Source organism: Vitis vinifera, chromosome 5 (genome assembly GCF_030704535.1).
Source record: "Vitis vinifera cultivar Pinot Noir 40024 chromosome 5, ASM3070453v1".
NCBI classification, from domain to species: Eukaryota; Viridiplantae; Streptophyta; class Magnoliopsida; order Vitales; family Vitaceae; genus Vitis; species Vitis vinifera.
In genome coordinates, this window is record NC_081809.1 from 7,415,507 (window position 1) to 7,432,085 (window position 16,579).

Below are 16,579 nucleotides of genomic sequence, written 5' to 3' on the forward strand. Positions count from 1 at the left end.
AAGAAAACCTGAGAACAATTATTATTATTGTTAAAAGGTTATATTCCCAATGACAGTTTTGCGTGATAATAGATCAGTGGCTTCTCTATTCTCATCGCTTCTCTCATTACTCTCCTTTGTCTCTGCATATTGCCCCTTTCTACTTCAACCTTCAGAAATCCATCTTCATCACTCTCCTTTTGTCTCTGCATATGGCCCCTTTTTACTTCAACCTTCAGAAATCCATCTTCAAGGATGAATCCAAGAAGAGCAACAACATTGAGAAATGTTCAAATAGAAATGGAATCGGCTCCATTGTAATAATGACAACTTCAACATTCATTAAGTGCCAAAGCCTTCAACCTACATTCCAAGCCCTCTCATCTTCTCAAGTTGTTTTGATTGGGCTTTCAACTCTAGTTATATTTTAGGGTTTTGTTAAATTGAATTGTGTAAAAATATTTGATTTTTTTGGAAATTTGGATCTTCTTTCCTTCCTAAATTGAGTTTTGGTTTGATAATCAACTTCATCTCGTATTGCTCCAAGTGTGAATCTGTCTCAAACTCATTCTTTTTTTTTTTTCCCAATATTTTCTTTCTGAAAGCCATTGTAATATCTCAAAATATTTGCAGTGTTTTTTTTTTCATAAAAGTGTATAGGCATGAAAATTCTGAAATTGAGGATTTTGAGTTTTTTGTTTTTCTGTTTTGTTTTTTTTGTTTTTCATAAAAGTGTATAGGCATGAAAATTATGAAAATTGAGGATTTTGTGGATTGATGTAATATTATTGGTTTTGGAAATATCCCATCAAAACAAAAATACATATATGAGTTGAGACATGTGGGATAGTTTTTTCATTTTTTATGTAAACAGGGTTGGGTACTTATCAACATGCCCCAACTTGAGCTTGGGACGGGAATGGGATAGGGGTGCCTTGTCCCAAACCCACCCTGTTACCATCCCTATTCCCAAATGACCCATCTTAAAGCTTTAAAAGCAAAAAGCTTTTGGAATCCTAGAGACATATTAATTGAAAAGTATGAAAGATTCTAAAGAAGCTTAAAAATGCCCATAGTCTCTACACAAGAATGAAAAATAAAGGGAAAAGTGTGTAGTATTCTAAGGAGTTCCAAAGAACTCTTTAGCATATATTTAACACATATTTTGTATAAGGGTTTCTAAAGAATTCTAGAGATATAGGAAACTTTAGTGGATTCCAAAGAGTTTTTGAATTTGCATAAATAGGAAATGATCTCATTCGACCAAAACATCAAACAGTTGAAAGGCTTTTAGCATTATAAAAAGTTTTTGTGCAATATAAAACTCCCTTTATAAAAAGTTTTTATGCAATATAAAACTCCCTTTCTGAGTGTTGTCTTCGTTACACATCTAACTTTCAAGTCATGTAACATTACTAGCATAACAAGTTAAGAATGGTTCAAGTTCACTTAGCAACGTCAAGTGACAGGAGTTGTCTAAGTATAACACATAATCTTAGAAAAACCGTAAGTCTGTAACAATGACTAATTAAGAAATAACCTAGTATACAATTTGAGTAAGAAACCATAATTCTTCCCCCTTTTTTCTAAAAAATAGGGGGTACCATCTAGAAAATTTACTATCAAGTTAAGTATTGTTTCAATTCGATGTAAGTCTGATTTTCACTAAAGTATTTAAGACACAACTAGTCATGTGTGTGATGCTCTATAATTTGAACCTTCACCAATATCATGTTTAGAGGAAACACATGAAAAAGAACCAATCTGCCAATCAATTTAAAAATAAAAATTTCAAAATCAAATACTGATCATGAAGACTAATAGTTCTCTCTAATTATGTGGTGTCGTATTCAAAAGCAACTAGATCAAGTTCTACTACTTTCTCCTTTTTCATGTCCTCCCTTCTTATTTTGTAATGAGTCAAAACTTTCATTATAATACAGGTGTGGTATCCATCATCCTTTTTTAGGAATTTATGTAACACATTGCCTGTGCTTGAAGATAATAGGAGTCCTTATACTTTCTGCCACTTCCAACATGAATCCCCCTGCGAATCCAGTCCTCCCTATGTATCCAAGCATCACGACCAAAATCAAGAATGCCAAGAATCTGTCATGAGAAAGAGGATGTGGTCATCAGGAAAATATGGAAAGTCAGAACAGATAAATACTGACTTGTGGTGAATCAAGGGTTTTTATCACTCAAATAGGTAGCAGCACTCAATTCAAACATATTAAAGTTCCAACCAGTCACCATGGCCCAAACCAACTCAACAAACGTCTTTCTTTTTTCAAAAATAAAACAGATTCATCAGTATATAAAGTTCAAATTATTTATAACATTAAAGGCAACTTCCTTTTGCATTCATTTATCTTTGTTTGTAGAAAAATTATTAAGTTTCCGTAAGTGGTTAATGTTCATTCAGAACACCACAAGTTACATAACTAGGGATCACATTAATTGAATTGACTAGTACTGTGTCATACCTTCATGCCACCAATGAAAATGACAGACCTTATATCATCTTTATAACCTAGGAGAACAATGAATTTTCCATTTATATATATATAGGACAGCATTGTTAAATAATCAGTTATAAGAAATATTATATTTTCAATTAAATAAAAAATTTGGTGAGTGCAAGAAGAGGAAGCTTCCCATCAATGCTATGTGGACTCAACCACAGGTGAAAAGTGCAAGCATGTCTCTAATGGTTGCACCACCATAGCGTAAGAAACAGGATGAAAAGAAGCTAGCTAATATGTAACATCCAATTATTTATGGCCAATAACGAAGAATAAAACTGACAGTGAAAAAACCCACATTTGATGATGTCTCCACATTGTAATAGAGAATGCTGGTTTTAACCTTTAACTACTACAAGGTTCAAAGTTTAAATGGATCCTTTCCAATGTTTTAAAAGGCTTAAGGCGGTCCCAAGGTGTTTTGCCCAAATAAGGCGAAGCATAAGCCTCAACGCGAAACAAGGCGTAAGCATCAACTTAAAAACAATAATGATAATAAAAATAAAAAATATTAAAAATAAGAAAAATACTAATAAAATAACATGAAAATTAAATACTAAGAAAACCATAAATTGCATAATAATAAAATTAATTGTATTTCATTTTCAATAGATTCTAATTAAATAGTTTTTTTTTTTTCTCTTCTAAAATCCAACTCCCTATCATACATTTATCAAATAATCTTCAAAACTACCAGCACTATCACTAGTAGGATCCTCCAATGAATCATAATTATATTCAATTGTTGTACCATCCTCTCCATCAATGTTAATGTCAACTCATATTTCTTTTTTATCCATTAATTACAGTGATTTTTTTTCTCTCTCTATCCATCAATAATAACATAATGATTACATATAATCTTTGTCACTATAGTGACTAACAATTGTTTATTTCTTCTTTCCAATCTCTCCCCTTCATTTCCATTTCAAGAGTTAAATGGTAGCTAACTAAGCCCTTATTTTTTAACCTTAATATTGGATGCAACACTAAATTTATAATTCAATATCAAAACCCTATAGAAGCACGAGTCATTACAACCAATAAATATTGAGGCTTAAACCTCTTAACAAATGTATACAAAAAGCCCATAAAGGCCCTAAACCCATTAAAACGTTTTGAATATTTGAGGCTTAAGCCTCAATAGCCTCAAGGCTATATAACCTTAAGACAATAAGGCTCAATTAGGTGAGGCTTAAGCCTCGATTACCCTTCATTCAAGCTATAGCCTCAAGGCTAATATACATAGCCTCGCCTCAAGGCTAATTTACATAGCCTCGCCTCAAGGCTAATTTACATAGCCTCGCCTCAAGGCTAATTTACATAGCCTCGCCTCAAGGCTAATTTGCATAGCCTCGCCTCAAGGCAAGCCTCAATAGCCTTTTAAAAACTGATCCTTTCTAAGAGCAGCCTTTGTGGGGTATTAAGACAAACTGACAAGAAATAGAACTCAAAAAAAGAAAACAAGTGTTTCCACTGGATATCCCTAATTTTAATAACGAGTCAGTTTGATCAAGATGCCCAATCACTGTGAAACGACACTGCACATCTTTATGCCTCCCCTAAGGTGGGGACATGATGTTACATAAAACTAGATTACAATAAATTTCCTAAAATCAATTGTGACAAGAAGTATTGATGAGTTATCTCTTTATTAATTGTCTCACATCACAAACAGATTATGAATCTTTATCATAATGTTCATATTCACAACCACATTTTGGATAAAGTGGCACAAAGAAGATTAGTTTCCTAAGAAAACTTAGATTAAATGTATAAAGGAAATTTTCACCAACGCATAAAATAAACACTTAATGCACTCAGTGGTAGTATTTCAAAAGTCAGATTCAAGTTATTGTGGTAATTCAAAAATCAGATTCAACTTTAACAGAACATTTACAGGAAAAATGAAATATGACAACAAATAACAATTAACAATATGGTAGTAGAGTGCTTGACTTACAGCTCCACCTTTCCATGACACAAAGGTCGGATTTGTTCTTGATTGTAAAACCTATTAACATACATTAAGGTTAGCTAATATCAAAAATCAGAAACCACCCGTTGAATAAGGACAAAATAGAATAATATCTAAGATACAAGTGGAATCACCATAGGCAGAAAGGCTGTGATACGTTCAGCTTATGAAATTATTCATATCAAATCAAGAATGTTCTATGCATCCCATCTGTAAGACTATGATTTATACTTCTATGGGGCAGTTTTCCCATCAAAAAGTTTCTTTTAGAGGTTTAGAAAAAGTTTAATTCTAAATATGACAACCAATTCCCATATTAATAAATGAATAACATACAGATGAAGAACGCCATGAACTAACAGAACCACTTCAATTTACAACTCAATTTATAAGAAGGATGAGAAATGCACACAAGCATGCGCGCGCGCACACACACATGTATAAATATTGCAAAGGTACTATATTGACATAATAAGCACAAACTTAAAAAATTACCACATTGACATAAGATCACAATCATATGCTGCTATTTAAAATAAGAAAATTAGACATGAAAACTAACCTCAACGGTATCAATTGCTTCATTTGAAGGAATTGCATGTAAAACTCTGCAATAAAAAGTGATCAATATGACTTATCCGCAAAAAAACCTTTCAGGGCGTTTGAAGCTCCCCTGAAATTGAACATGTCCAATGTATTTTAAATAGGAATGGAGGAGTCTAAAGTGTCCTTCAGTAGCATTTTAAGATTCTAATATATGAATTCATTTTTTCTTTTCTCCCATAAGCATGGGAATGGAATTAAAAAAGGAATCCAATCTTCATAGGATTTCCGAGAGCTTCGATATCTTTATGGAACCATTTCTAACAAACATGGTATAACTACAATTAACATTTATATTTTACTTCACATGAGTGGTGACAAGTCCACATTGAAGTTGAGCCGGCTGCATCAAGATACAGCAACAAAATGTTCCTAATTGCTACAAGTAAAAAAACACAGCATCTACTTGTGAACATGAGATAACATAGCCAAGTTATGAATTACAACTTCCATTTGCTTTTGCCATGGATTTCCTCAATGTAGTTTTTATTAGAATCTTACAATGGGACACTTCAGGGTTTATAATCTCAATGGCATGAAGTACTCATGTTGGTCAATTCATTGCAGAACAGAACTCCAATTACACCATCCTGGCAACACTTTTTCCATGGGTAAAACCTATAAATCAGCTTGGTTGGTCCATGGACTCACACAACGTCACAATCATGGTCAATCAACTTCATGGATTTGAATTGCCATACATGCAACCTAGCAAACTGGTTGCCAAAGTAAGACCAACAAACCAACGACTTCCTTTCTTTTATTTTATGGGAGTTACACCGACAATTTATCCTGAAATAAGTAATCTTCTCATTCAATAAAGCAACACTCCAAATGGACACAGTGAGTGTTCATTCTAATGTGTTCCCCTTGTTGGGACCCAGATTACATACTGTTGAAATAATGCCAAAGTTAGGACTTTAATTTAGGAATAAAAAAGGAGAGATCATTTAGGATATTTCTTTATGATTTAGTTTCCTAATTTTAGGAGAGAATTAAGCTAGATTGATTGTTTCTTATTCAGTCATTTGTGTATATATATGTGTATGGTGTGTACCGATTCATCATCAATAAAGGAGTTCAGAAATTCTTCATGGTATCAGAGCCAGTTTTCTGAAACCCTAATCCTTTCTGGCCACCTCTTATTCAGGCCATCACTCATTCCGGCCAAATCTTTCTGGCCATATCTCAATCCGATCATCTCTCTCTCTCTCTCTCATTCCGGCCATCAGTCCCTGTTCTCAGAGCCAAGGGAGAAAACACTTTCCAGTCAGTCGAATAGTCGTCAGAAAACACTCACCGCCGGCAACTTTTCCGGCGAACTTTCCGGCGAACTTCCGGCGACGGTTTTTTTCTACACCGCAAGGAGCGCCTGGAGGAGATCTCCAATTTGTCCCAAAGCACCGGAACCAGAAACCCATCCACGCGCCGCCCACGCGCGTTTTTCCGGCCAGCGACTGCATCTCACGCGCCGGCGCGTGAGGGCGCGTGAGCCACTTTCCGGCGACGCGCTTCCTCCTCCAGGCTCGCCTGACGCCGACCAGCCACCCTTCCTACCTGTTTGTGCAATCCGAGCCCTGCACGTGCCTCTTTTGGGGTTCTTTTGCTTCCGCGGGCCCTCTGATCAGATTTTCCGGCGTCCTTCGGCTATTTTTTCTCAACTCCAGTCCCTGCACGTGCCTTGAAAAGTGTTCTTCTACCTTTCCGGTCCATGACAAAATACGGAATGACATCATCACAAGTATCCAGCGTCACGTCACCAGAATCAGGGGGCAGATCTGAAATTCCAAACCTTGGTGGCAATGATTCCTCTCCTATTCTCATCACAGGACACAAATTAAATGGCCATAACTATTTACAGTGGTCACAATCTGTGTTGCTGTTCATTTGCGGTAAAGGAAAGGATGAGTACCTCACTGGAGAAGCAGTCATGCCAGAAACTACAGAACCGGGTTTCAGGAAGTGGAAGATTGAAAACAGCATGATCATGTCATGGCTTATCAATTCCATGAACAATGACATAGGCGAAAATTTCTTGCTGTTTGGGACTGCAAAGGACATATGGGATGCAGCCAAAGAAACTTACTCAAGTTCTGAAAATACTTCAGAACTGTTTCAGGTTGAATCAGCTCTACATGACTTCCGCCAAGGAGAGCAGTCAGTTACTCAGTATTACAACACACTCACAAGGTATTGGCAGCAACTTGACTTATTTGAGACTCACTCATGGAAATGTTCGGATGATGCAGCAACATACAGGCAAATTGTGGAACAAAAGAGACTGTTCAAGTTCTTCCTAGGACTAAACAGGGAATTGGATGATGTTAGAGGCCGAATCATGGGCATTAAACCCCTGCCAAGTCTCAGGGAGGCTTTTTCAGAGGTTAGACGTGAAGAAAGTAGAAAGAAAGTGATGATGGGATCAAAAGAGCAACCTGCCCCAACATTGGATGCCTCTGCCCTTGCGGCTCGGTCATTTAATAGTAGTGGTGGAGATCGTCAGAAACGGGATAGGCCTTGGTGTGATTATTGTAAGAAACCGGGCCATTATAAGGAGACTTGCTGGAAGCTTCATGGCAAACCTGCTGATTGGAAACCAAAGCCACGGTTTGACAGAGATGGCAGAGCACACGTGGCTGCCAACTCTGAGAGCACCTCTATTCCCGAGCCGAGTCCATTCAACAAAGAGCAGATGGAGATGCTACAGAAATTATTAAGCCAAGTTGGCAGTGGCAGTACTACCGGTGTAGCCTTCACTGCTAATCGAGGAGGAATGAGGCCGTGGATAGTAGACACAGGTGCTTCTGATCACATGACAGGAGATGCTGCCATTCTTCAAAATTACAAGCCAAGTAATGGTCATTCATCCGTCCATATTGCTGATGGTTCAAAGTCAAAAATTGCCGGGACAGGTTCTATAAAACTTACTAAAGACTTATATCTTGACTCTGTCCTCCATGTTCCAAACTTGGATTGCAATCTTTTGTCCATTAGCAAATTGGCTCATGATCTCCAATGTGTTACTAAATTCTATCCAAACTTGTGTGTTTTTCAGGACTTGAAATCGGGGAAGATGATTGGCAGTGCTGAACTATGTTCCGGGCTCTACCTCCTTTCATGTGGCCAATTCTCCAACCAAGTCTCTCAAGCAAGTTGCGTACAGTCTCAGAGTATGTCAGAGTCTTTCAATTCTGTGTCAAATTCTAAGGTCAATAAAGATAGTGAGATTATAATGTTACACTATCGCCTTGGTCATCCTAGCTTTGTTTACCTTGCAAAATTGTTTCCCAGATTATTTATCAATAAAAATCCAGCATCTTATCACTGTGAAATTTGTCAGTTTGCAAAGCATACTCGAACAGTATATCCTCAAATCCCATACAAACCTTCGACTGTTTTCTCTCTAGTACATAGTGATGTGTGGGGTCCCTCCCGGATAAAAAATATTTCTGGCACTCGATGGTTTGTGACATTCGTTGATGATCATACTCGGGTAACATGGGTTTTCCTTATGAAAGAAAAGTCAGAGGTCGGGCACATTTTTCAAACCTTCAATCGTATGGTTCAAAATCAATTCAATTCCAAAATACAAGTCCTCAAGTCAGATAATGCAAAGGAATACTTTACTAGTAGTCTCAGCACTTATCTTCAAAATCATGGCATTATCCACATAAGTTCTTGCGTTGACACCCCACAACAAAATGGGGTGGCCGAACGCAAGAATAGACATCTCTTGGAGGTTGCCCGGTGCCTTATGTTTTCCTCTAATGTTCCAAACTATTTCTGGGGGGAAGCTATTCTCACAGCTACCTATTTGATTAACCGTATGCCACCCAGAGTGCTTACCTTTCAATCCCCACGTCAACTTTTCTTAAAACAGTTTCCTCACACCCATGCCGCCTCTTCTGATTTACCACTCAAAGTATTTGGTTGTACGGCATTCGTTCATGTGTATCCTCAAAATCGTAGCAAATTTGCTCCTCGAGCAAATAAGTGCATTTTTGTAGGGTATTCTCCAACCCAAAAAGGGTACAAATGCTATTCTCCAACCAACAAAAGATTTTACACCACCATGGACGTCTCTTTCTTTGAACATGTCTTCTTCTATCCCAAATCTCATGTTCAGGGGGAGAGCATGAATGAACATCAAGTTTGGGAGTCTTTTCTTGATGGTGTACCTTCTTTTCACTCAGAGTCACCAAATCCTTCCCAATTCGCGCCCACTGAGTTGTCCACACCCATGCCGCCATCAGTTCAGCCAGCCCAGCACACAAATGTTCCTTCTCCCGTGACCATCCAGTCTCCCATGCCTATTCAACCTATAGCCCCACAACTTGCTAATGAGAACTTACAAGTTTACATCAGGAGGAGGAAAAGACAGGAATTAGAGCACGGATCACAGTCAACATGTGGCCAATATATTGACTCCAATTCAAGTCTTCCTGAAGAGAACATAGGTGAGGATAGGGCTGGAGAGGTGTTAATTCCCAGCATTGATGATTCTACTTTGCCAATTGCATTGAGGAAGGGTGTTAGGAGATGTACAGATCATCCAATTGGGAATTATGTTACGTATGAAGGGTTATCACCATCTTACAGAGCATTTGCTACTTCTCTTGATGATACTCAGGTTCCCAACACAATACAAGAGGCATTAAAAATTTCAGAATGGAAGAAGGCAGTACAAGATGAGATTGATGCACTTGAGAAGAATGGGACGTGGACTATCACAGATTTGCCGGTTGGGAAGAGGCCTGTGGGGTGCAAGTGGATTTTCACCATAAAATACAAAGCAGATGGATCAGTCGAAAGATTCAAGGCTCGTTTGGTAGCTAGAGGGTTTACACAATCCTATGGGATAGACTATCAGGAGACTTTTGCTCCTGTTGCAAAACTGAACACTATCAGGATCCTTCTCTCATTGGCTGTCAATCAAGATTGGTGCTTGCAACAACTGGACATAAAAAATGCGTTTCTAAATGGGGACCTAGAAGAGGAAGTCTACATGGAAATACCACCTGGTTTCGAAGAAAGTATGGCAAAGAATCAGGTTTGCAAACTCCAAAAATCATTGTACGGCCTTAAACAATCTCCTCGAGCCTGGTTTGATAGATTCACAAAAGCAGTCCTGAAGCTGGGCTACAAACAAGGTCAGGCTGATCATACTCTATTTGTCAAGAAATCTCATGCCGGGAAATTGGCCATATTGATAGTCTATGTCGATGATATTATTCTATCTGGAAATGATATGGGGGAGTTACAGAATTTGAAGAAGTATTTGTCAGAAGAGTTTGAAGTTAAAGACCTTGGAAATTTGAAATATTTCCTTGGTATGGAAGTGGCTAGATCAAGGAAAGGAATCGTAGTCTCTCAAAGAAAATACATACTCGATCTTCTTAAGGAGACCGGTATGCTTGGATGCAAACCAATTGATACTCCTATGGATAGTCAGAAGAAACTTGGTATCGAGAAAGAAAGTACACAGGTAGACAGGGGGAGATATCAGCGGCTTGTCGGGCGCTTGATTTATCTCTCACACACTCGGCCAGATATTGGCTTTGCAGTGAGTGCTGTAAGTCAATTCATGCACAGCCCCACTGAGGAACACATGGAAGCAGTCTACAGGATTCTTAGATATTTAAAAATGACACCAGGGAAAGGCCTATTCTTCAGAAAGACAGAGAACCGTGACACTGAAGTATACTCAGATGCGGATTGGGCAGGAAACATCATTGACAGGCGGTCCACTTCCGGATATTGTTCTTTTGTCTGGGGAAATCTTGTTACCTGGAGGAGTAAGAAGCAATCAGTTGTAGCCAGAAGTAGTGCAGAAGCTGAGTATAGAGCTCTTGCACAGGGAATCTGTGAAGGGATTTGGATAAAAAGGGTTCTTAGTGAACTGGGACAAACGAGTTCATCTCCAATTCTGATGATGTGTGATAATCAGGCAGCTATAAGCATAGCAAAGAACCCCGTGCATCATGACAGGACCAAGCATGTTGAGATTGACAGACACTTTATCACAGAGAAGGTGACTAGTGAGACGGTCAAATTAAACTATGTTCCTACCAAGCACCAAACCGCAGACATCCTCACCAAAGCTTTACCTAGGCCTAACTTCGAAGACTTAACTTGCAAGCTGGGATTATATGATATATATTCTCCAGCTTGAGGGGGAGTGTTGAAATAATGCCAAAGTTAGGACTTTAATTTAGGAATAAAAAAGGAGAGATCATTTAGGATATTTCTTTATGATTTAGTTTCCTAATTTTAGGAGAGAATTAAGCTAGATTGATTGTTTCTTATTCAGTCATTTGTGTATATATATGTGTATGGTGTGTACCGATTCATCATCAATAAAGGAGTTCAGAAATTCTTCACATACCTCTTCACCCCTTTTTTTCACAAGAAATATCATAACAAAGAGTATATCTTACTCATATAATTATATTTTTTAATGCTAAAAGCAAGAAGTTGAACAAACCTCTCCTCCACTGCAGAAATAAGACCACTAGTCAAAGCAACTCCACCAATCTAAAGCACAGAATTACATCAGTTTTTCAGAGATAAAGGAATATTTAATATTGGAATATAACAATTTATCATAGCTTCCAAACTCACCAGTTGCATGCTACAAAATAATTTTCTCTGGAGGTCTATACGCCCTGTCAACACGGTACCAGACAGCTTAATTAGAATCATAAATAGTTTCGTGGAAACTTAGGTCTTAGGTTGGAAACCCACTTTCTGAAAGTCCAATGCCAAAGCTAGAATGAGACATGTGGAAGATCAGGGAAAACCACTAGGAAACTTCTTGAAAATATTCTAAAAATCCTTGTGGAACTTTTAGGAGCTTTTCTAAGAACATTCCTGACAAATGTGTGAGTGTCTTGTCTTAAGAGGAGTATAAGTGGTATAACCTCACTAGAATGAAACTAGTGGAAGATTAGGGGAAACCTCTTGAAAACTTTTAAAAATTCTTGGGAAACTTTCAAGAGCTTTCTTAAGAATGCTTGTGACAAATGTGTAAGTGGTGCTCTCTCACTTTCTCACTCTCTCACTCTCTCTCTTTTTTTTATTCTAAATAATCTTTGTCTTTCCTGCCTCCCACATTTTTTTGAACCACATTTATCACTCCCTACTCTGGTAACTATGGTATCACATCAAACTTCACCATATCAAAGAAGAGTAAATATATGGAGACCTACCAGTTGAAAGAATGCTACTTGTGATAGCTTCAGCAAGGCCAACCTTTTCCTCTCTCTTTGGTTTAGTTGGAAAAACTGGGAAATTGTCCCACATTGATAATCCACCATTGACACCAGCAAATAAACCATCTGACATGTCAGTTCTTCTGGGAAATTCTATATGCCATGTATCTTCCGGCATATCCTCATAGTCATGAAACCTGGTGAAGTATAATCATTTTGGAAGGAAGTAATTCATCATATACCCATTTTAACAGCTAAAAGCAGCAAAACTTGATGAGGGTGGTCACTCACCATGAACGGGGTGGCGGAGGATAAACATCTGGAACCAAGAGCATAGGGTAGAACAGACCCATAGGGGGAACCTATTATATAAAACTATCAGGAATCAATTGCATTCTAGAACCCTATTCTTTTTTTACTTCAAAGAAAAATGAAACTTCAAATATGCATTATAAGTTTCTAGTGTAACAATATTACTCTTCAGCATAAATTTGTGCAAGTAGATGGTAACATGAAGGCAGCACAGTTTACAACAAATCAGAGATCAAAAAATAAACAAAGTGTTTTAATTACTTAGAAGAAAATAATAAAGACTACGAAACAGGGGCGCTCTCCGTGTAAAAGAAGCTCCAAAGATACTGAATAAGGTTCCAATTTTGCTCTGTCTCTGCAAAACCAGATATATTGTAGTTTCAAATAGAACCAACATGAAAAGCCAATAGTCAGGTTAATTAGGGTAACTCATTCTACCTATACAGAAAGGTGATGGGTCTTTGTTAAGGGTAACATAAGGAATTAAAGTCAGATTCAGATTGTTGCAGGTTTAAGTCCTATTAGTCTGAAATTAGTTTCTGGTAATATTTACATATACATGCTTACAAATAAACGCTACCAAAGAAGACACATCAAAACTAAAATAAAAGTTTACTTTCACATTGGGAGAAATTAGTCAGTTGTGAACCTTCATCATCAGCAAAGTAAGGCAATGTGTAATATCCTGAGATATCCTGTACTTAAAACCTTCCAGTTAACTAAAAATATTACTCTCAATACTGACACACAATCATAATCATGCAGAGTATCATGTTTTTTTGGGAAATAACTCAGAAGCATGAAAAAGTTGAAACACAGCATCACTGCTGGGCCAAGTGCACATGCAAAAATCCAAGGCCATGGCATAAACATGTGAGATAACACGGTGTAGTCACTTCTACTACAGTTGGGAAGCTAGTGATGCTCCTAAAAGGTCTTAGTGCAACTCTTAAGGTTTTTACTTTTTTTTTTTTTTTTTGATATGTAAATTGGAAAATATATTAAATAGCACTAGCAAAAAGCGCAGCCAAATACACATGGAGTATACAAAAAAGGCCCAAAGGCTAGCAAGAGAAAAAGGGGCAGAGCTGATATAAACCACCCATACAACAACCTAACCCAACCCGCTAGAAAACTAGTTAAACCCTAAGAAGGATGACAAGCCACCCGAAGCCCTTCTAAAAGCGCAAGCCACCATGCAAACTGAGGAAGAAGACCGTGACCTCAAAGTGAGAGAATTGAATCCCCATTGCTCCCTTTTTCCCCCTGACTAAGAGAGAAGAGCAATTGTAATTCACCAAACATTTCAAGCTTTCGGATTTCCCTCTCTAGATGAGAAGACAAAGATTTCCTACTTCCCCTTGAGACCTTAATCCCACTTCCTTTCTTTGACTCCATTTTCCTCAAAAGAACAGTGATCTCCTTTTCAAACCCCACCACCAGCAACCCCAGAGAACTACTGAATTCGGAAAACTTATTAGGTATAATTGCAAAGCTAAGCTCCTCCCCCTCCAACCCTTTGTGGGCCTCCAATGCTTTTTTGACCTCCATCTCCTCAGCCCTACCCACCAACCCCTTACCCAAAGGATCCTTCTCTTCATTCCCCATGAGATCCAACAGTCTTTCATCTTGGGGCTCCGCCACCGAGAAAGGACAAGAAAAAGAAGAACACCCTCCCCCCATAGAATAAACCCTAGGATCCATGCCTTGGAACCTATTGGCTTCGGCAATGAGAGCTTCATCTGCGACTGACTTTGTTTTCTTCTTTATCTTTGTTTTCCTCTTTTATCTTCATCGTTCCTCTCCTTAAACCCTAAAAGACTTAAGCACTAGCCTACTTATTTAATTATAGACGATCATCCTAGAGTTGTCCAACATCAGTTTTGGTATCAGAGCAAAAGTTCTCGACTTAAAGCTACTACTTATGAAACGGAACAACTTATGTGACCATGATTGAAGGCTACAATTTTTTTTTTTTATATAACCATTGGTGAACATGCTGAGGGCAAATGAAGAGGAGGATTGACGAAGTAGTAGCATCTTCCAAACTCATGTTGCTTGCCAAGGGAGACTATGCAATATGATTATTGAGGTAGATAGTAGTTCCAAAATAACTTCACAAGAACTAGTTGAAAAGCTTAATCTAAAGACGGAGAAACATCTAAATCCCTATTAGATAGTATGGATAGATTGCAACCCTATTTTGATGAGCTCTCCTTGTCTAATAACATTTCATTTTTGTAATAATTTTGAGCTATCAGTATAATGTGATGTTTTTCCAATAAAAGTTGTTCATATTGTACTAGGAAAATCATGACTTTTTGATGAAAGAGTCCAACATGATAGCTATGAAAACACTTATACAATTGTGTGCAATAGGCATAAAAAGATTCTCCATAAAAATTAAGGAAATTCCCTCATCTAAGCAGCCAAGGGAGAAATCAACATCCTTGAAATATAAAGAACCATCAAATACTCCCATTAAGAAGTAATTTGAAATTGTGAGCAAGAAGAAAGGAGTTTTCAATGATGAATCTTAAATATGAGATGTAATCAAACCTATCCTAAAACAACCTGTAAGAGAGCTAATAGAACCACAATAGTTGTTGTTGGTTGATTTTAGTAATCCAATTCCTAAGGTAATAAAGAGTGAATCATTACCTATGCAAAACCTATAGGATGCTATTAATTTACTTCCAAATTCTTCTTTCCCAAATTTATTAGCCAAACAATAACATACACTTCACAAGGAGCAAATGGACTTTACAAAACAAGTCAATAAGTTGACTGCTAAAAACTTTGTTCAAGAAAACTTGAGTATTTATGGAGTTTCTTTACTAACTCCTAGGAAGGATGACTTATATGAATGGTTGATCATGATCTTTGGATTAATCAATGCACTAAGCAAGTTTATGCCGATCTCAACTAGGTTTTGATTAATATTGAAGAGTACATACAAATAGCTTATATGCATATTGATGGTTATTTGGGATTCATGTGAGCACAAGGAAACCTAATGCTTGAATTTTCAAAGTGAAAGATTGTTACAACTGAATTGAAAATTCCAAAAGCTTATACTAGTGTCATAATGAACATTGGAAGGACTGCATCTACAATTTTTTTGTTTGATAGAAGACTTGATAGTCATGTTTTGAAAAAAGATTGCCAAGTTCCAACATCGTGTTTCATTCAAAGAGATTTTGAAATCCTTTGATGTATTAACAAAATAATAAGCTTGAAGAGCACTTCTCAAATGGTGGTTGCATCTAGTAACAAGTTTACAAAGGTCTAAAGAAGACTTCAATGCTATGCATTATAAATTGATTTGTGAAGGTCAATGAAGAACGAAAGGGTGGAAGGCACCGCTCGGGATTTCAATTGACCATGAAAAGTCACTATACCTCAAGTTGGGGATAAATCTCCATGATCTACTCAAAAGAAATAAAAAAAAATCCTAAATTACTTTATCAAGGATATTTAGGTAATTTTGTAATCTTATAGCTCTCTAGAATCATAATTAGTAGTAATTGGTTGAGTTTTATTAGGAATTGGAAAGTTTTAGAATTCCCCTTAAAATAATTTTTAAGCTTTCAATTTTTTTTAATTAATCTTTTTTCTTAAAAGTTTGTATTTGAGTCCTTAGAATATAAAAATTTTCCTCATCAAAAACTTTTATTACAAGAAGTTTCTAATTCTAAAAAGAAAGTTTTTAATTTCTTTTAACTTTTTCTAGAAGATTTAATAGTTTGGGGAAAAAAATAAAAGTCCTAATCAGTAAATATATGCAGTAGGTTTACTTTTTCATAATTTTATTCAGGTTTTAGTGTTTAACAGCCTATAAATAAAGCTAATTGATATAAAATTGGATAAATGGCTGATGATCAATAATATTAAGGTTTTCTTTTGCATACCTTAAAATTTTTGAAGGTGAGAAGCTATTACCTTTTTTCCAATTGAGACTTCTAAAAGGC

General features: G+C 37.0%; 1 protein-coding gene across 2 annotated transcripts in view; it reads right to left on the reverse strand.

Moving 5' to 3' along the window:
* Nucleotides 1-1,728: 1,728 nt before the first annotated feature.
* The window catches only part of LOC100254451 (actin-related protein 9), a 61,672-nt gene continuing 46,821 nt past the window's right edge, over nucleotides 1,729-16,579 (reverse strand). The window contains exons 14-20 of one of the 2 annotated variants that reach the window (XM_010651751.3): nucleotides 12,588-12,658; nucleotides 12,294-12,493; nucleotides 11,707-11,750; nucleotides 11,570-11,619; nucleotides 5,045-5,090; nucleotides 4,468-4,518; nucleotides 1,729-2,088 (exon numbers count right to left, since the gene is read on the reverse strand). In XM_010651751.3, coding sequence (XP_010650053.1) covers nucleotides 1,945-2,088; nucleotides 4,468-4,518; nucleotides 5,045-5,090; nucleotides 11,570-11,619; nucleotides 11,707-11,750; nucleotides 12,294-12,493; nucleotides 12,588-12,658 — 606 coding nt within the window. In that variant the 3' untranslated portion in view covers nucleotides 1,729-1,944. Of the gene's footprint in view, nucleotides 2,089-4,467; nucleotides 4,519-5,044; nucleotides 5,156-11,569; nucleotides 11,620-11,706; nucleotides 11,751-12,293; nucleotides 12,494-12,587; nucleotides 12,659-16,579 lie in introns of those variants that run through there. The other variant, XM_019220167.2, reaches the window with a different exon arrangement.